The following is a 21,915-nucleotide window of genomic DNA, read 5'->3' on the forward strand; positions in this document are numbered from 1 at the left end:
TTGTTATAGAGCTGTTTTTAGCTTTAATGTATTGTTATTTTGTTCCTTAGGTGCATTATTTAACTAAATAAATTTAGTATAGTAGTACCAGTAGTATAAAAAAAAGTAAGCTTAAGTTACATTGACAGTCTTTATATATATAAAAAAAAGATCCAGGTGAGTGTACTCTGTTTTTTGTTTATTTTATTTATTGTTAGACAATTTTGTGAAATTAAAAATTAGAAACTTAATAGGTTAGATTATGTTAGATAATGAAAATAAGTACTTCACAAGGTCTGCACTTGTGAACTGCATATTCACTGAATTATTTATAACTTGGGTGGTGGGATTATTAGTTAGCAACATTCACAGATCAGTACAATGAAGTATAAATAAATGTGTATTGTTATGTGTTTTAAGTAACTTAATATAAACAGTAGTGGGTTCCTGTTACAATTTGTAGTTATTTTAGAAAGAATAAAAGGTAATTTTGATTTATCTTTTATTTGGTTGCTATTAAGTTGGTCAAATTAACTAACCGTGTGTAGATTTCAATTGTTCCTCTTATTTTTGGTATTATTATAGTGTTCCTGAGAAAAACGTGATATTTATTTAAGATGTTTTATAGATTATACAAATGAAATAGAGAGTTTTAGATAAAAAGGAATATTTTTAATCTTGGGATAGAAATCACTTTGCACCTGGAGTAGTTAGCACTCTGACTCTGTGTATTTATGGACAAATGTTTAGTTGAAAATATTTAATTAAAAATTCAGGTTTTTTTGTTTACAAAAGATTTGTAATGTTTACTGAAAGCATGCCAAATTTTGTGAAGCTACATTAAGTACTCCTACAGCTATAGTACGTGTACATTTCCAGTGATGTGGTGGTTACAAGGTTGTGTAAAAATACACAAATCCATTGCAGAAGTGTTCAAAGTATTATGAGAGATAATGCTATTAGGAGATGAAAGAACAAAAATAAATTTGAAAGTTAAATTTGTTGTTTTACTAAATTATATTGTAAAATGCAAATTTAATGTAGTTTCTCACCTGCACAAAATAAAATCTTTAATGGAAAGTTCTGCAGGATGACATAAAAATCAGTAATTGATATGCATAACAGAGGCAACCTTTGACTTTTAGAAGCTGCAACTTTGTATAAATATAAATATAATAAATAACCTCCAAAGAATACATCTCAAATTTCAAACAATTTCATTCAGTAGTTTTTTGGTTTTTTTAAAATGAAGCAAACTAAGTCATAGAATAGGTGCAAAAGAAAATTGATAATCTAGATGTTCGGTAGTTAACTATTGAATCTTATTTGACAGTGTAGTCTCATTGGTTGTAAGGTTCACTTTTTGTTTTAAAATAACTAAGTTTTTCATGCTAATGTTAGTACAGACTAAATTTTAATTGTGCTTTCTATCAAGTAATGTATTAGTTTTTCTCATTTTATTTTATTGTATGCCCTTATTTGAGTTTGAAGATCATACCATAAGTATTAAATCTTTTTATTTCACTTATTTTTAGATTTATTTCACTTTCCACAGCTTGAATTCTGCATGACAAAATATTGTTGATTTGATTTTATGCTATTTTTATTTTTTGCTCTCACCATTACCCTATTTATTTCTTACTGTCCTTTTCCATTTTACCCTTTCTTCCCCAAATGTTCTTACCCATCTTAGGTTAACCACAAACCTCCAGAAAGTCATCACTTTTTCATCCACTAGCAGTACAGCTGGAGGTCAAGAAGTTAGTGAGTTAAAACCAGGTGATCAGCTTCTCAAAGTTGAAGAAGAAGAGACTGATAATATGAGCCACCAGAAGGTATTTTAAACATTACTGGTTCAAGGATCACAGAAGTTATATTTACATTTTTATGATATAATTTGTTTCACTTGAAAACTTTGGCTTTATTCTCTTTTGAGACTGAAATAAAATGAAAGTTCATAAAATCCAGAGGTGTGATGTACCCAGAGATTAAAGTAGGACTTTGTTTGATCTTGGGAATGTTTATCATCTTATCTTACAATAAAACCTATAATTAGGTTTTTATAATTTATATTAGTTCTTCACATCCGTGAACCTTTAGAGTTAGTGTATCCTAACAGCTGATCCAAAAATTGGTCTTGGTATAAATAAGTTAAGAATATTTAAGTTGCAAAATTAGCACTCTTAATTAAAATCAAGGCCTTTTACTCTATTTTTAATGGTTCGTTAAAAGTTGTTTCATTGTGCCATATGTTTATTTTATGTCTAGTACACACTGCCAAGACTGGTGTTAAGTTGAAATTGATGGGTTGCTGTAGATTGTAAATTGTAAATATATTTATGCTGATCTCTGCAACTGAAAATGTAGAGATCCAGTACCTAAAGGAATCTAAAATAGAATGAATGTCAATAAACAGAGCTGCAACTTTTTCTGTCAGAATCATATTTTCATATTTATATGAAAAAGGTTTTTTTTTTTTTAATAAGGAGACTAGAGGGTAATTATTTGCAACATGTGTATTTGTTTGTCATTTAAAAACATACTAAATGTGACTATTGGACTTGGACATGCTTATAAACTATTGCCTTGACATGACAAAAGGAAGCCATGTGGTGTAAAGTATAAAATGTATGGTATACAAGGGAAATGGCTTGTACTGTACAGCTTTGAAGTGACCATTTAGATTATTTTGATAAAAATATATTTTCTTCCATCACATATTTATTAATATAAGTATAAATTATATAATAATATAGGTATAAATAATAAAACAAATCAAACATCTAAGCATGCCCTCTACATTCCTACACTCAGTTACACAACCCCCATCAAACATGTGGTCAGCTATCAGTCAGTTACCTCTTTCTTTGCGAACCTGACAATGACCAAAGAAGGTCGATTTCTGTACTGGTTTCTTTATTTACAGAAAAGATAGTAAAAGGTTAATTGTGAATTAATACATAGAGGAAAGTGAAATATTTTTATATTTGTGTTTTTTTAATTTAAAATGTTTGTGTTTCAGCACGATTCTCCATTTGTTTGGGAACAGCCAAGCTGGAATGATTTGGTTAGTATGGGTAAATCTGAGTTTGTTTTTAGGTTTTTAACTTTATAGATGATTAAATGAAAGTTTTATAGTTTGCATAGCATAAGTTTAGATTAAAAGTTTGTGTACCTTTCTTTATGGTAGCAGCTTCTTATTTGTGTATATGTTAAAAAAATCTTAATGAAATCAAATGTCTGTGGCCTTCAATATTTGTTTATTCTAAATAGCTCTCATTAGAGTTTATAGAGCACTTTTCTCATTTTCTTTTTTTCAAGGAAATTTTAACATATTTAACAGCATTTGTTATTTATAATGTAATAACATTTAATTTTTACATTTCCTGCTTAGTAGCTAAGTTTCAAACATTTTTCTAACTGTAGATGAGTGCTACATTATAGTGCTTATAGTATTTATTTGCTTGTAGTGCAATGTATTCTGGTGTATCTTTTTTTTTTGCTCTTGTTTGTCCACATTTATTTGTGTTGGACTTCACAATACAGTTCAAACATGTACATAAATAAAACATGTTAGTGACATTCAGGAACAAACATGTTTGGAAATAAGGAATTCTGTAACTAGAGTTTTTCAGAAAATACAGCTGTATTGTTTTTAACTGTAAAGTTGAACAGTGGGTTTACTGTGCTGTGCCCTCTTTCCTGTTGAGCATACTGCCAAGTAATTGGGGACAAAAAAGATTAGGGAGCCAGTGTAAAAGGTTACATGTGTTCTGGTGACACTGTCTACCTTGTGTTTTTATATTTTTAAGGGCTATTGGCCTTTTTAATTCTATTTAACTTTTTTACCTGTTTTTTGAAGTTTCTTTAGTTTTAGCTTGATTGATTTTAACAATGATTTTACTTTTATGTTGTTTTTTAAACCTGTTTTTTGGTGCAGATAGATCAGTTGCTTTGCACCAATAAATGCTAAACAATCAACCATTTAAAGGCCCAGCATGGCCAAGTGAGTTAAGGCCTTCAGCTCGTAACCTGAGGGTCGCACGTTGAATCCCTGTCGCACCAAACATGCTCACCCTTTCAGCCGTGGGGGCATTATAATGTAAAGGTCAATCCCACTATTTGTTTGTAAAAGAGTAGTCCAAGAATTGGTGGTGGGTAGTGATGACTAGCTGCCTTCCCTCTAGTCTTACACTGTTAAATTAGGGGGATGACTAGCACAGATAGCCATCGAGTAGCTTTGCACAAGATTCAAAAAACAAACCATCTGTTGTGTGTATTTGTAACTAATTTATTTTAACATATTCACCATTTGCAGAAATTTAACAAAACAACCCTCACCCTCCTCTCTCTCTCTCTTTTTTTTATCTATTTCTCTTTGGGTATGATTTTCCTTATAATATTTTGCATAGTTTTATATGAATTGGCCTCTTCAATTTTTACAGTGTTGTTATTCTTATTAGTATATACTTAACTATATTTTTCATTTTCAATGAAGTACTTGGCCAGTTGTTTTGTACTGTTTAGTTTACTACATTCATTTGAATGTTAGCTTAGTACTTGTTCATCATTGCCCTGAATTGTTACAATATATCTTTGTGTTGCAGTTTTTCATTATTGTTTTGGTGCAAGATTTCTTAGAAATATTTGTTGGTTGATATTTTAGTTGTATCAGTTTTATATTTCGTACCTTTTTAAATTCAGTTTTTATCAGACTTGTTCATTTAATTGAGAAATATTTTATTTTCAAGTGGAATTTTATAAAGAACACATTTAAGCAGTAACAACGTAATGGAATGTTCAATAAAACGTGTGCCATACATGTTTAATAATATTGTTGAGAGAAAACATTACAAAGAAATGCTTAAATACAAGTATACACATTGTATCTGTAAAATAATAATTATATATTATTATTTCATTGTTTTTATAATTATTATTTTAAAGATCCAGTGTTTATACTAATGTTTAAGTCTTTCTTTATAATGTTTCTCTTAACTATTATTATATGTTTGTTTTAGCATATATTTCATCATATTATCATTTAAATTTGTTCATTCTAGTTCTTTAAAAGCTTCTGTCTGTGCATTTCTTACTAAGTATTATTTGTGTATAGTATAGTAGGACATGTTCATTCTCACCACAATTTCTTAGATACTTTCTTTCACTAATACTTGTTGTTTGTGGTCTTCACTTTTTGTATGGCCTGTTTTATGATTAATGTTTTCTGATATTCTGACTTGAAAATTTTTTTTGTGGATATATTTTTGTTTTCCTAACATGTGCATCAATTGTTATGTTGATTTGTTTTATCACAGCTGCTCTAAGTTTGTGATATCACTAGTTTAATGAAATTTTGACTTATGTAATATTTATTGTATAAAATCTTTCATAATTTGTTAGAATTGTATTTGTTTCTTACTTGTTTAATTTTAACTTGTAATATTTCTGTTTATTAATTAGTAGTTGTTCACTGCTTTATTTGTTTGTTTGTTTTTTTGTCTTTGGAAGATTGCACATTAATTACCTCTACCAACCACTCAATCTCTATCTACCCCCATAGTAATCAAGGCACTACATTATATTTTGGCTACATTATTCAGTCCAACTTTATAGTTCCATGATGGCATATATTTTTAAGTAATACAGATGACTGGAATGTAATGTTACTTTTCTTAACCTTTTGTTTCTGTTAACAAACACTGTTATTTCATATTAATGGTACATCCCTTTGTTGGAGGTTATTTTTACTATAAATGCCACTTTTTAAATAAACAGTTTGGACCATCATAATAGTCTCTTTTAAAAGCATTAGTGAGTGCAATATTCCAGTTTTTAAGATGATTTTTTTAAAGGTATTTCCAAGAATAAATTTGTGGAAAAGCAAATAAAAATTAATATTTTGAACACTACATTTAAAAAATTCAGTAATCCCAAATTACTCATACCATTGTCAGGAATGGAAAATAAATGATACAGCTGGGACAGATGCTCCATCTTCTACTCTATCCAGTCTCTCAAGCAAGACCAATCCATTCCTTGCACCTCTGGCTCCTGAAGAAACTCCTGCTACATCTACTAGTGAGCCAGTAGTAGATTTTTTCTCTCTATCTACCCCAGATGGGCCTCTTACAGAACCTAGTCCTGGCAAAGCAAGTGATGATCTATTTGGTCTTAGCATCAACCCCTTTGCAAGCAGCCTCGTGAGCAGCAGTGAAAACCAGCAAAGCTTGTTGTTTTCCCCATTTGGAACTAATGGTAAAAATGTGGTATCTATACTGAGTAACAAAACGTGATTTCTGGCTGGTTTTTTTAGCTAGATAGAATACAAGTATAGTTGTGAAACCCAAATTTAAAGAAAAAAAATTAAATCATATAACAGTTTTATACCTAGAAGTATTACAACCATTTAAAGTTTTTGAAATAACTTGAAATAATGTTGTAGAGTGGAACATGCATACATAGTTATGCAAAAATACCTTGAATTATTTGATAAGTAATTTTTCCTTGTAAGTTTACATTTGTCAAATTATGAACTCAAAGAGAAATGAATTTATAACTGCAGGATTTTCTTCAACAACCACAGCTCCTTCCATCTCAACTGATTTCTTTGCAACAGATGATTCATTTGCTGTGGCATTTGGAAATAAGACAGCATTCTTTGCTGGTATGTTGTTGGAAAACTAAAGATTTTTCTTTTCAGTTTTCTATCTTTAAACCCTGTTTTTTTGTTGATACAAGTGTAACCTATCCAGGATGTGATGTAGTGTGTGCCTGTTTAATTGTACTATTTGAGCAACTGTATACAACGTCTTATGGCAGTGTTCCTATTAAGTCCCACAGAGCACTTTAAATAACAATAAATACACGTGCAATAAGGTCAGATATTTTTGGACACAACTACATTGTAATTTGATGCAGAAACTGTCAAAATGGATCATTAAAATGAAGATTAAGCTGTTTTGTGAATTCATAAACAGGATCTTTTGTTAAGTGTTTTACTAATATCTTATGTTATTTAATATATTTATTATAATGCTTATTTCCATTACTTGTGTTTTATAAAGTAAGAAATTACAAAAACTGTATTTTCTTATTCCTGTTTTAAAGAATCTTACTATAAAGCACTTCACTGTAAGACAATAAAAATTATAAGTGTGTGCATGCATTTTGTCTTATTTATAAAGATTATTTTAGTTTATGGTAGCTTATGATTAGTTTAATACTTTGTGGTATCTTAAAGTAATTAATATATTTCCAGATTTGTTTGTATTGATTTGTTTAAAGTTTATTAGTTGACCTTGCACACAGGGGTTATATGAAATCATTATTTTGGTCATATTTTTTGTAGTTGTCCTTGAGAAAAGAACAACATAAGTTTTATACACCATAGGGTTGAACTGGATCATAAATTATATTTTTTGTAGAACTATATAACAACCAAAAAGAAGGAAACATTTACCTTCAGTTGTACATAGATTTCAGGGGTTGTGGGGTACATTTGTGGTTATTTATTGGTGGCTCCGTATCTGAGATGTTGGATTACAGTTAAAGAAGCTGGCTCAGAAACTAATTCCTATATTATATGATAAAATGTTCTCATTCTTATTGAATGAACTTTATAGTCTCACAGTTTTCCTTTTGATATTCATTGATTTTTAAGTTAGTGTGTTGCCCAGAATGGCCAGGAAATTAGAGAGCTTGACTCGCAGTCTTGTATTTGTGGGTTAAATTCCTTGTCCCACCAAATATGCTCACCCTTTTTTCAGCCATGGGGGGCATAATAATGTTATGGTCATTACAACTATTTGTTAGTAAAATAGTAGCCCAAGAATTGGCAGTGGGTGGTGATAACTAACTGCCTTCCATCTAGTTTTACACTACTGAATTAAGGAGAGATAATGCAGGTAGTTCTTGTGTAGCTTTGTGCAAAATTCAGAACAAACCAAGCTAGTGTGTTATACATATTTTGATTATTTTATAAGTATAATGTGAAAGGGAATAGAAATAACATTTTTCCACTGTGAACCTGACGATGACCAAAGAAGGTCGAAACTTTGTTCACTCCTCTACGTAAAAAATATTCTCAACCCAAACGAGCCGTTTTTACGTATATATTTCTCTACAAGTGGGTTTTCTCGACATCACTGAAATTAGGATTTTCAACTTTCCCACAAATACTGTCTGTTTATTGAGCCACAATTTGAAAATGCTCAGTCTTTTTTTTTTCTAGCTTCTCAAAATGTAGAAAAACGAAGTCAAAGTGCTAGTTCTAAATATGCTTTATTTTTCTTTAAAACATGTGAACCATTCTAATTGAATAGAACTGATATTCAATGGTTTTTATATTGTAATAGTCAGAAATGTAACTAGAATTTATCAAGATACGAAAAATAAGTCTTAACTGCATATCCTAACTGTATTTTTCTTGGCAGAACAGTTGAACCATTGTATAAAATGATTGTTGTCAATATTCATTGGTTTTTGAGTCTTAGTAACTTGAATATGGAAGGAATTGAGAGTTAACAATAAAATCTTGTTTTGTTTTGTTGTGCCATGGATTACAATTTGCATGTTACTATGGTAACATAAATCAGATTAAACCAGTTCAATATTATGGGTGTAATGCAATGTTTAGAAATTTTCAAAGTTTCAAAGAGAATAAATACAGTATTAGCAGTTAATGAAATCGGTCAACACAAACTATCTTTCATAGCAGAAATGCTATTAAAACCCTTTGTAAGTTATTAATCTGCCTACTGAATTAGTGATTTGTTTTTGTCTCACCAGCTTCTCCAGCAGTGACTGTCCCTACTTCTCCAAATGTTACCTCAGGTCTGTATGAAATCACTTCAATTACAAATACCTTTAAAACTTTGTGATGAACAGATTCAAAATTGTGTTCTGTTAGGATGAAGCAAGAATGACAGTGTTAAAATAGTATGATATTGTTCACAAAAGTTTAGTGACTTGAATAAATGTATTAAGATAGTATAATATTGTTCATAAAAGTATAGTGGCCTGGAAAGAATACATTTTGATTAATTGCTAACAAAGTTAAATGCATTCTAAAAATAAGTTATTAAAGAAGTAGACAAAAGTTGGTGAACAGTGGGTGGTGATGACAAGTTACCTTCCCTCTACTTTTACACTGCTAAATTAGGGATGGCTGGTGCAGATAGCTCTAGTGTAGCTTTGTGCAAAATTCAAAAGAAACCAAACTGAATTTGTGGAGACATTTTATATGGGTAATAAAAACTTTTATCCACCTGTAAATGTGATCAAAAAGTAATTTGTAGTTTTGTTCTATAAAAGAATCATAAAAAGTTCTAAGATGGCTTGTATTAAGTTCATTTTAAATGTCAAAATAAAAAGAAATAAAGATTATCATAAGATAATTAAAAGCTAACAGAACTATACCAGATATTATTATAACATCGAGACTTACTAAAAAGCTGTTAGTATAGAAATAGAGATGCCCCTTGATATTGGTTTAATGTGGGTGTTTGCTCTCAAATCAGAAGGGTTTTATTATTTTATTTGTTCATGTCAGGTTATTTGTTTAGTGTGATGGTATTTTCTATAGATATGTTTCTTTTGAGATGCAATGTTTAGATACATGAGGGTATTTTTTGTGTTAATTAAACTAGTTTTGTTTTTTTCTTGAATGCACACTTGCTGGCAGTTATTACATTATATTGGTGATTGATTTTGACTGATTAGTTTTTAAATATTGTAGTACCTTGCTTTTGTATGAATTTAATGGTTACAGGAACTTTGATAGTAGATTTTCTGAACACACTAGCTATTTTGTCACTTATTCCTGATAAATCAGGTAAGTGGTAGTACATTATATGGTTATTAATAGTTTCATTGGATTTTGGGCTACTAGTTGGGTGTGAAGTGAGGTTTTGGTTATGGTTTGTGTATAATTCAAGTCGTTGAATTGTTTTTGTTGGTTAACATCATCATTTAGGTTTCTTAGCAGAATTTTGTATAGGTACGAATTAGTTTGTTTTTGTCTCAAATTTTGATTTTACAATGCTCCAAGTTTCTTGAGATATAAAAGTTAGAGATGTTAACTGGTTATCTTTTTTCATGCTCAGTGGTGAATTTAATGTTTGGGTGTGGTGAAAAACGTTAAGTGTGTATCTTGTAAAAGAACTGAATCCATAAAGTGTAATTTACATATTGTATCCTTTTGTGATGGGTATAAAATGAAATTGGTTGCTTGGGTTTTGATCTGCTGCAGCATAAGCCTTTTTTACAATAATTTTTGAAATAGGGTTGTTTATACTTAAACCATTGATTTGTGTATAATTATGAGTGTTCAAAATTAATTTGATTTCAGTGGTGGTAAATTGAAGAAGAACAGTCACTTTGTTATTGTGAAGTTGTATTTTTGGGTGAAGTGTTTTGTATAAAATTCTAAAATTAGTGTAAACCTCAGTGGGTGGAACTTTAGTGTAGAGGTAGACCATATCAAAGCTGACCTTTAAAGTTTTTTGGTTTAGTTCATCCAGATGATTTTGAAAAAAAGTAGTTGGCAGATGTTTCATATGTGGAAAAGTGCCCATTGTTTTCTGTTTACTGATGTTTTAGTTAAGTTACTTGTAGGTCAGTATTATAAACTTTTAAGCAATGAATCGCTAAATTATGTCTGGCTACACTGAGTAACTTTTGCACAGCTGAATTCTGTGGTTACCATGTTCACATAAAGTCAGTACCATACAATAATTGTTGTTCTAGTCACAAGATGTGGTTGTAAGTCTGTAATTGATCCTGTAAAATCTGTTGATGGCTTCAAAAGTAAAAAGTTTTTGTTATCCCTACAACTGATGTGGAAGTGACATTTTTATTAAATGTGATTTAACCTGTTCTGACAGTATGTAATACTTGAGGGGTTTTATTAAATTCATACATTGTTCTATACTTAAAAACATTACAAAATGTTAAACTGATGTATTACATTTTCTTTTTAAACATCAATAGTTGTATAGTAATTATTGAAAATTTTTTTCAGTTATGCCTTGTATCTTAAAAATTATTAACCTTGTGATATGAAAGAAGTAAGAAAAAATCAGTGATATTCTGATAAAACTCAGAATCTTCTTGGGTTTGCCCTCACTCTGTAGGATGCTTCCCAGGATTCTTTGAGACCACTTATTTGTTGGGTACCCTCTTAAAATAGCTTTGTAACTTCAAACTGATTTTAAATTGATATTCATGCAAGTATTATATTTTTATAAATAAATCATTGTGGATATTATATTGTCTAACTAACCTAAGTGGAAATGAAAAAAGGGCTTTATCCACACATTAGAATTCTGTCACACTGGTTTGCACCAATTTGATGCTCATGTTGAAAGGGTTGTTTTATTGCATTGTGAAAAAGAAATTCCTGGATGAAATAGTTTGATACCTCAGAATTACTCTATACTGATTTTGTAGCTTCTGTGTGAGTAAAGTGTTTTTATGTGCAACATTAGTATGAATTTACAGCTCTGAAAATTTGAAAATATTTCATTATGACATGTTTTTATTTAAGAAACAATTGAAATCCTTAATTGTTTTGTAAGTTTTATATAGTGTTTTTTTTTGTCTTCCTACATTCTTGTAAAACATTTATCATGAAAGTTTTGTTTTTTAAAACTGTAAATGTTATCTTTGGTTTTGATTTGAGAAACACGTGCACGTAGTTTCATTCTATTTATGGCCACTGATATTTAAGAGAAACTACTGCTTTATGGTATTAAATGTATAAGCAGAACAACTTTTTTACAAATTATTAAAAACAAAGTTTAATATTCTTATGTTTGAAGCATATTCTATATTCATTTATGTATGTCTTTTTACATTTGTTTTTGGTGATTTTCTTTAGCAATTCAAATAATTATTTAGGTCAACATAGTAATGTGTTTGGTGAAATGAAACTTTACAGTTAAGTTGAACCTCAGTCTTTATCTTGTTCTATGAAAAACATTTTCTGTCATACTGCAACATTCTATTATTAATGAAATTTAAAATGATGAAACAAGCTTTAAAACAACAAGAAAACAGAACTGTCATTGTGACAAAAATTGTCTATCAACATTTTCATGTACTGATTTATCGAGAACTCAAGCTTTCCTCACTTTGTTTTAATATGTATGTAAGTAACTCCTTGATTGGAAGCTGCAATTACTTGCACAATTCTAAAGAATAGAGAAACAGCTTCCTGAAACCAAGTTGTAGGCAGTTACATAATGATCAACAAAACTATAGTTTTATAAAACTATAGTTGTGGTTAACTTATCTGTATTGGTGCCATGTTGTTCAAATAATTTCTCCTAGGAGGCTGACTGATGTAGTCAGAAAAAAAATTAAAATTCAAAACACCGATATCTTTTTCAAAAGTTAAAGTAATTGAGACTTGGTGTTTTTTTTAATTTATTACAACATCAAATAAATATCATTATTGAATAAATTTCTACTCTAAATTTTGAACTTTGTTTTCAAAACACATGTATAGAAAAATGACTACAATATTTTCTTTAATTCAGTGATGTCTATCTCAGGCAGGATGCACTAATTTGGGTGTAATAGCATTAATGTAAGTTTTATGCTAACTTTAAGTTGGCTCTTTTATGTAAAGGACCATCTGTTCAGTTCTTCCAGTTTCTTGTGTTCAAAGCTGAGTGAATTTCCGTTATATTAGTTATGTAATATAAATAATGACTTTACATCATTAACAATTTATGTTCTATGTATTATAGTTTCTGATATGTATTTATCAACAATACTGTTCTATATTAACATTGTTCCCATTTCACAATGAGATATTGTCATGAAATGTTCTAGAATAACAAGTAATTATACATGTAAGCTTTAATGTTAGTATCAGTCATTCCCATTAAGATTTCTTTCAGTATCCTAGATTGCATTTTGCTGAACATTATTAGAAGTAGTTCTGATTACACAGTTAATCATAGTAGGTTATTTTTTACTTACCCACTGCAAAGCAAAACAAGACATATTAGTTTACTTCTTATTATCCATTCTGATCATGTGAACATGGTATCTCCAGATTGGATAGATGAATTGGTTTTTACAAAACTTGTATAACATTGCTATGTGCAAAGTTTTAGACCCATTGAATGTTTGAATTTCGCAGGTCAAAATGGTATTGATAACTTGAAAATTGAATACATATATTTTTTCCAAGTTTATATACAGCAGGTACTAAATCCTCAAATTTATTGGACTTAAATGTGCGGTATAATGTCATTGGGAACATAAACACAATTTGTACTACTTTATATTTGGAATAATATGAGGTTTTCTTGGCAGGAATTCAAAACTATGCGTAACCTTCATTGTAAAATATTTGTACATTTTTGTAATATAAGCCCATTGCTTGTAATTAGTACTGATCTGATTGTGTTTTGTTAGGGATATTAACAGATATTGTAATACAAAACTGTGAAAAGTGTTTTATAAAAATAGTAATTGTAAATTTAAACTTAAATTTACTTATTCAACCCATAAATAATCAGAAGCAGCAGCTGTTACCAATACTTAAGTTGCCTTGTCCAAGAAGCATCAACTTAAGTATTGGTAACAGCTGCTGCTTCTGATAAGTTAGCTTGTTTTATGAAGGCATCTCAAGTATGCTGATTTGTGTTGAAAAGTGTAAAAAGCAATGATTGTGTCCACTTGGAATTTGTTTTGACAGAACAGTAGGCCTGGCATGGCCAGGTGGGTTAAGACATTTGACTCATAGTATGAGAGTTGCAGGTTCGAATCCCTGTTGCACCAAACATGCTTGCCCTTTCAGATGTGGGGTTGTTAAAATGTCATGGTCAATCCCACTATTTGTTGGTAAAAAGAGTATTCCAACAGTTGGCAGTGGGTGGTGATGACTAGCTGCCTTCCCTGTAGTCTTGCACTGCTAAATTAGGAACAGCTAGCGCAGTTAGCCCTCATGCAGCTTTGTGCAAAATTCAACAGAACAGTAGTCTTGTTATAAAGCTTGATTATTTGCTACAAGCTATGCCTCATCTATCATAAGAAGACAGGTTGGAGTTTTAAAAAACAACAACAACAAAAGTATACCTGATTTATCTGTCTTATGAAGTTGTCTTATTCATATGGCTCTGTCATAAGTGTAAAATTTCAGAAACCTACAAAGCTGGTGTGATGTATGCAGGTAAGATAGGATTTACCTGGTCAGCTACAGTTACAGTTTTGATGTAAGATAGGATTTACCTGGTCAGCTACAGTTACAGTTTTGATGTAAGATAGGATTTACCTGGTCAGCTACAGTTACAGTTTTGATGTAAGATAGGATTTACCTGGTCAGCTACAGTTACAGTTTTGATGTAAGATAGGATTTACCTGGTCAGCTACAGTTACAGTTTTGATGTAAGATAGGATTTACCTGGTCAGCTACAGTTACAGTTTTGATGTAAGATAGGATTTACCTGGTCAGCTACAGTTACAGTTTTGATGTAAGATAGGATTTACCTGGTCAGCTACAGTTACAGTTTTGATGTAAGATAGGATTTACCTGGTCAGCTACAGTTACAGTTTTGATGTAAGATAGGATTTACCTGGTCAGCTACAGTTACAGTTTTGATGTAAGATAGGATTTACCTGGTCAGCTACAGTTACAGTTTTGATGTAAGATAGGATTTACCTGGTCAGCTACAGTTACAGTTTTGATGTAAGATAGGATTTACCTGGTCAGCTACAGTTACAGTTTTGATGTAAGATAGGATTTACCTGGTCAGCTACAGTTACAGTTTTGATGTAAGATAGGATTTACCTGGTCAGCTACAGTTACAGTTTTGATGTAAGATAGGATTTACCTGGTCAGCTACAGTTACAGTTTTGATGTAAGATAGGATTTACCTGGTCAGCTACAGTTACAGTTTTGATGTAAGATAGGATTTACCTGGTCAGCTACAGTTACAGTTTTGATGTAAGATAGGATTTACCTGGTCAGCTACAGTTACAGTTTTGATGTAAGATAGGATTTACCTGGTCAGCTACAGTTACAGTTTTGATGTAAGATAGGATTTACCTGGTCAGCTACAGTTACAGTTTTGATGTAAGATAGGATTTACCTGGTCAGCTACAGTTACAGTTTTGATGTAAGATAGGATTTACCTGGTCAGCTACAGTTACAGTTTTGATGTAAGATAGGATTTACCTGGTCAGCTACAGTTACAGTTTTGATGTAAGATAGGATTTACCTGGTCAGCTACAGTTACAGTTTTGATGTAAGATAGGATTTACCTGGTCAGCTACAGTTACAGTTTTGATGTAAGATAGGATTTACCTGGTCAGCTACAGTTACAGTTTTGATGTAAGATAGGATTTACCTGGTCAGCTACAGTTACAGTTTTGATGTGTTATTTGCACCTATGAAATGAAATACTTTTGCAAAGCTGAGGTGCAGATTAGCCAGAAATCACTGATAAAGTTGAGGAAGATGGTCTTTATGGTATATATATCATGTTATTGTACAGTTAGTATATTTACAAATCTAAATAAAAACAAAATTCTGTAAATGTTATTAATTAGGAATATACATTCACTGTGAAAGCCAATGTTCACATGATACTTAAGTTTTAAAAGTAACTGGAAATGCAGTATATCTGTGCACCTAAACCTAAATATTACTCAGTCATGGAAAACTGTCTAGAAGAATTTTTGTTATAAAGTTCCCCAAAAATGAAGAGGTGAATGTTACTGAAAAAAAAAAAGTTATGGTTTTTGAACCAAACATTATATGATGCATTTATTAGCTTAAATGTCCATGTGTCACAAGTGTTGGACATATTAAATCTAGAACGTGATCTAAGGTTACAGCTTGGAGATATCATAATGACTGTGATTATATAGACTTCTTTAATATGGTACTTTAAAAATGCACAATATGTAATTATGCACTTTGTATGCTAACTTCTTATTGTTTTATTAATTTAATCAACATTGAGCACATGGAAGTGTAAATATAACAATGTTACTCTGATTTCATGCATAATACTATTAAATAAACACAAATATGGTAAACAGTAGTGACACTGGTTATAAATATGTTAATGATTGAGACTAGTTTATATGGTGTTGTGTTAACCTTACATTGATTTTGGATCTTAACTTTGAGATGCTTTTGATGAAATTTTGTTCTTTAGCTGTAGCCTCAGCTGAACATAGTTTAGGGGGAGGTGAGTTGATGCTGCCTGTAGCAGATCTTTATGGAAGATCAACTTCCCCATCTCCAACAGATCTGATGAAAGGAGCAGGAACTACACCAATATTGTCTCATCCACCTGAGTCTGCTTTTAGTGAAAATGTTGACCATTTGGATGGAGTGGTTGCTTCAGAAACTGAAATATTGACAGATCTTGTTTGTCCACAATCTACTGGTCCTACTGTTGTTCCAGATGCAAATCTGTTTGATTCTTCATTTCAAAGTCTTTCATCTTTACCTGCTCCCATGGACACCATGACTAAAGTTCCTTCTCAGTCTGAGGAAAAAATGGATCTCTTCAGCATGGATGATGCTGACTTTGGATTTGGAGAAGCAAATGCACACCCTTCTCTTGTGGCAGCCACATCAAGAGAAACAACAGCACCACCGACACCACCACCTTCTCCTTTTGGAAGTTGGGATATACCTACTAGTGCTGTTGCTCTAAGTTCTGTTATAGATCATGGCCAGTCCTCTCTTCATACTTTGCAGGGTGTTTCTTCTTCTTTCCAACAATCGACAAAGTCTTCAGCACTTGATGATCTTAATTTCACCATCCAAAAAGCCATGAACAAACCTTCTGCAACTACTGCTTCATCTTCTTATTTGGGAGGATCTGGGTCTTCAGCAAAGTCTTTCTCACCAGTTGGACTCAGTCCTGTAACTGGCTCTCCACTTAGCTCTTCTGTGCCTCATTTAGATTCCCCAGTGTTGGTTGGAGCACATGCTTCAGCCACACCTTCCTCAGGGCTGAGTACTCCAAGTAAATCACTCACTGGAGCAGGGCCTGCAGGTTCAGGTGACATTGGATTGCAAGTTGTGTCCTTATTGAGATGTTTTGTTTTGTTGTTTGGTTGCAATTCTGTTGTTTTTCAAGTTTCCGTATTTTTTGCAATATGAATACCACCCTGGAATTATTTTCATTTTAGTTCACCCATTTTCTGAAATTATTTTAAATAAAAGAAAATGTATATTTTTCATATGTTTTTTATTTAATTTTCTTAGTTCCTATTTTCCTAAGTGGTTTGTTGTATCCTCGCATGATAACACTGAAACGTATATTTGTTTCTAAAGGTGTGGTAAAACAAAATGGCAGTTATTAGTGTTTGGATTACTGCATTTATAAATAATTTAAAAATATCTAGGGCAAAAGAGAATACATTGTGTTGAAGAAAGAGTTCTATATATGATACTTGATACAAGTTTTTAGGCTTAAGTTTTAGTGTGACTCAAAGTTTAGAATGTATTTTGGTTTTAACCATTTTCCTTACAATTTTATTAATAATTTAAAATTTTTTTTAGATAAAACATCATAGATTCATTTGCTTTGATTGTAGCATATAAACCCTTCTAGTTTCATCTGTGTTTAACATTTTTTAACTGTTGGACTTCTTCTGTAACATAGGTTGAAACATTTTCAGTTTCTCATTTAGTCTGTTAGAGAACCTGAAAAGATAATTTTATTAAATTTTTTACATCAGAAAAACATGATTTCACTTGACATAAGAAAGACTAGCTGTTTATTTAGTGAAGTTTGGATAAAATTCAGAATACCCTAGAACAGTGTGTAAGAAACCACTTATATTCTTCAGATGTGTACATTGAATTATTTTTTCTCATTAAGGATTTGATCTTCTTGGAGATGTACTTCAGCCACAACCTGTGACAGGTGGTGCCAGGATTCCACCAACAGCTGTTTCTGATACAAAGAAAACACAACCAACTACAAAAGGAATTATAAAGGGAGATCTAGACTCCAGCTTAGCGAGCTTGGCTCAGAATCTTTGTATCGGTGGTCCTGCTCAACAAATGAAGTAAGTTATCAACTGAGTAAGTGAGAATGTTACATATTACTCATGAAAACCAAAGTGTGTAAACTAGTAAGTTAAAGAAACTTATGGTTATTATTCTTAATAGTGTTTATTCAACAGTGAACAAAACTTTATTTTTATTTTCAGTTAAAAGAAATTACTTATTTTTGTTCATTGCAGTACATAATTTTATCTGTTAGCTTATTCAATGTGGCATATTATAATTAATGAACTTAAAAATTTGTGTAGGTTGCATTGTAGTTAGTGCAACCATTATACATATTTCACTACATATAATATACATACACACACGTGTGTGCATTTCAAAATAAAGAAAGAGATAAAAAAAATATATTAATAAGAATAAAAATTCATTTATTTATGTTTTGCCAAGAACTTTAGATTTTGTTTGTGCAGGTTGTTATTCGTTTTCCATCCTTTTTTTTTCCCTTGTCCTAACTCATATCATGGAGTTACACACTTCAAGTAACAGTATTGACTGAGTAGCCACCGTTGTCCTTCACTGATTCCCTTTTTTTGTTTTTACTCTGTGTATTTCTTTATTTGGCTTCAAGAAACTAAGAGAAAGAAACTAAACTAATGAATGTGTATTGGTATCAGTAATTTCACAGAAGTAAGGTGTCTTGTTTCTTTGTAATTCAGTGCACTTTGTTTCATATTAATTGGGTAATAAATTGCGATAGTAGTTTTACTCTTGATGATGAGAAACCCACTTGAAATAAAAATATATCTCAGAACGGCTGGTATGGGTATTAACACTTTTACTGATAAGGAGAGAATGTTTTGACCTTCCTAGGTCATCTTCAGGTTAAAAAGGAGAGAGTGTTTGAATGTGACCATTGAAGGACACGTCTTTGGGACGAGAGCATAAACAGGTACAGAATTGTTTGATGTGTTGTAGGTGGATGTTACATTATTAATTAGTATAGGTACAAAGGTGTTCCTTTATATTGGTTTAATTTTGGGTTTAGTTGTTGTATAAGTAGGGCTTCTTTGATTTTGCATTTGTTCATATTTGTAATTATCAATAAAAGTGTTAATACCCATACCAGCTATTCTGAGATAGTAGTTTTATGTGAGCATATTTAAATAGAAAGAAACTTGGCTGTTTGTTTACAAAAATTTCTACTATTAATATTCCAGGTTCAGTCTTGTGTGATGAGTATTGAAGGTTCATTTCTGTCAGCTTTTTAAAACAGGAAGTCTGTTCTATACAACACAATAGAAAGTGGAACAGATCTCAGCTTTAGTTAATAAAAATGTGTGCTAGCTAAACTAATCTGTCTGGCATGATGTTATCTCAGCACCCACCAATGTTTAAAGTAATTGTGTCTTTAGTCTCTCTTTTTTTGCACTGTTGTATCCTTGGGTTTACTTTGTCTGATGATATACTGCTAATGGTATTTATGTATAGGCTTATTTTTATAGTTTATGGTTTTTTAGACTGTGTCCTCATGATCTTGACTATTTCAAAATTTCTGAAGTTTTTCTTAGATTCAAGAATAAAGATTTGAAGTTTGATATTAACATGAAAATTATATTGAGCAGTTAAAAAAAATTGCATAGTTTTTTTACGTTAAAACATCTGTCATTTTATAACACAACATTTGAATTATATCATAGGTAAGGTTTATTTGTCAGAAAGGCATTTATACTATAGGAAAAGTAAAAATATAACTTGTCTCGGACCTTATAAGCATATGACTTTTTGACTATTTTCATACTCTCTGAATTATTGTTACTCCAGAGCATCAACAAGACTTGTTTATTCTTAGCTGTTGGTGTTCATCAAAAGAAATTGTTTTTAATACAGGATACCAAGGTGTTTTGTGGTGTATTGGACAGTGACCACATACACTGAACCTAAGATACTATATGGCTCTCAGGCACAACACAACTAAAATATAACTTAGGGCCAAAACAGATAACATATAACTACTTGTATAAAAAATGACATGGCTTAATTTAAACATGTTTGAAGATAGCTTGTAGGAAATAACAGCAAAGCATGCTTTTGGTCACAGCTGTCAAGTTTTGTAGCTTCATATAATCAAGCACATACTAAAATAAGTCCAGGTTCATCAGTTTGAGTTTTTTTCTAGTGTGAAAATCACCACATCAATATTGTTGCATCCATTTTTGGGTTACAATAGATCATAATGTAAAATCAGCGAGGATTAAAAAAAAATAGTTGTTGTGCATTTCTTAACTAGTTTCCATATTGTAGTTTAATGACTTTTAAAGCCACTTCTGTTATATTAACTGTATAGCTACCAAACCACCACACTGTTTAAATTGAGACACATCTAATATATGTAACTTATTTTCTTTCTTTTATAATCATGAAACAAGTGTACAGATGTATAATATTAATGGACATTACAATAAACTAGGAAGGACAAATTATAAATCATTAGTGATTAGGGTAATGGTTTCTAATAAGGTTGTTATATATCACAACTTATATCTAGTATTTCCTTAATGATTGAAAACAGATGTATTTGTAAATGTCTGACCCAACGTAGTATATGTTTCAAAAGTTCCGTATGATAGTTAGATTGCAATTCCCTACATTATTTCTGTGTGCGCCCCTGCTGGTACAGCAGTAAGTCTACAGATTTAGTATGCTAAAATTAGGGGTTTTATTCCTTTTGGTGGACTCAGCAGATAGCCTAATGCAACTTTGCTGTAGGAAAAAAAAAATTTCTGTATGTTTACTCTCTAACAAAATTTGTAGTTTTTGGTTTTTCAAAATTGCCCTATAATTTCCTCTTGAAGGCACACAACATAAATAGTTTATTTTAGGATAGGCTGGCAAGATGCTGAGTTTTGGCATACTTTGGAACTGGTGGTGATTAAAAAAAATTAATTAAATTCTATTATACTGTTAAACTCAACAACTTTAACCCTAAAAGGAAAGTTTTAAATAATGGTAGTTTACCAGAGTTTGTATTTCTGTTTATCTTTTGTTTTGTATTTGCATGGAAAAGATCTTTTGATGTTGGAACTTGCTTTGGATGTGATTGAATTTTAACTTAGTTTGAACATAAATGTCTACCCCTACTGTGTTTGTTTGCCGAGAACAGGTCTACATTTCCTGTTATATTCATTAGTTTTGCATGCAGTTGAGACTCTTTTTTTTTGGTTAATTGTCTTATGTAAGTAAAGGTATTAAGTATGAACATCTTGTTTAAAATAGAACTGTTGCTCTATCTGTCTATATATCTATTTTATTTTGTATGAGAATGAGAGAAACTACCCATGTCATTGGGGATTTTTTTTTTTAACATTATAACAGCATTTTGACTATCCTGTTGCAACTGTTGTTTGGCTCACATTAAACATTATTTTATACTCACTTACAAACATGATGTCTCCTTTGACAGATTGTTTAAGCAGAGTATTTATGGTGAAACTTTGTAGAATGGACAGCAACTGCCTGTTGTGGAGACACAAGTGTAGAGGACAACGTTTTGAAAGTCTTCCGTTTTTGTCTTCAAGTCATTATGTGTGTAGGTGCTCACAGTCCTTTTATAGTGTCCTGATGGATTGTGGAGAGCATGTTGTGATTGGTTGATTATCACTGTTTCTGATTGGAAGGAGAGATTTTCTGTAGTTTCAACCAATGGCACCTACAGGTTACTTGCTTCTAATCCAGAATATCTGTTAAGTGAAGGTTTATCAGTGTTAATATAAAATGATTCTTTGATTTTTCTGTCTGTGTTGATGATTCTAGTTTTCTCACAATTTATTTTGTGTCCAGTTGACGTGGTGTGCTCTGCAATGGCTGAATTTTGTGTTTTCATGAGTCTTGTACTATCTTTATGTTCTTTTATTCTTGTCGCGAGTTTTCTTCCCATTTCT

General features: G+C 31.2%; 1 protein-coding gene across 9 annotated transcripts in view; it reads left to right on the forward strand.

The window, feature by feature from the left end:
• Nucleotides 1-21,915, forward strand: part of LOC143223627 (phosphatidylinositol-binding clathrin assembly protein LAP-like) — a 101,947-nt gene that overhangs the window by 67,711 nt on the left and 12,321 nt on the right. For 5 of the 9 annotated variants that reach the window (XM_076451812.1, XM_076451807.1, XM_076451808.1 and 2 more), the window contains 7 exons: nucleotides 1,673-1,814; nucleotides 3,002-3,046; nucleotides 5,937-6,237; nucleotides 6,545-6,646; nucleotides 8,770-8,814; nucleotides 16,161-17,018; nucleotides 17,844-18,033. In XM_076451812.1, the coding sequence (XP_076307927.1) occupies nucleotides 1,673-1,814; nucleotides 3,002-3,046; nucleotides 5,937-6,237; nucleotides 6,545-6,646; nucleotides 8,770-8,814; nucleotides 16,161-17,018; nucleotides 17,844-18,033 (1,683 nt within the window). Of the gene's footprint in view, nucleotides 1-1,672; nucleotides 1,815-3,001; nucleotides 3,047-5,936; nucleotides 6,238-6,544; nucleotides 6,647-8,769; nucleotides 8,815-16,160; nucleotides 17,019-17,843; nucleotides 18,050-21,915 lie in introns of all 9 variants that reach the window. The other 4 variants (XM_076451809.1, XM_076451810.1, XM_076451814.1 and 1 more) reach the window with 3 other exon arrangements.

The sequence above is a fragment of the Tachypleus tridentatus genome, chromosome 8, assembly GCF_004210375.1.
Source record: "Tachypleus tridentatus isolate NWPU-2018 chromosome 8, ASM421037v1, whole genome shotgun sequence".
Classification (NCBI taxonomy): Eukaryota; Metazoa; Arthropoda; class Merostomata; order Xiphosura; family Limulidae; genus Tachypleus; species Tachypleus tridentatus.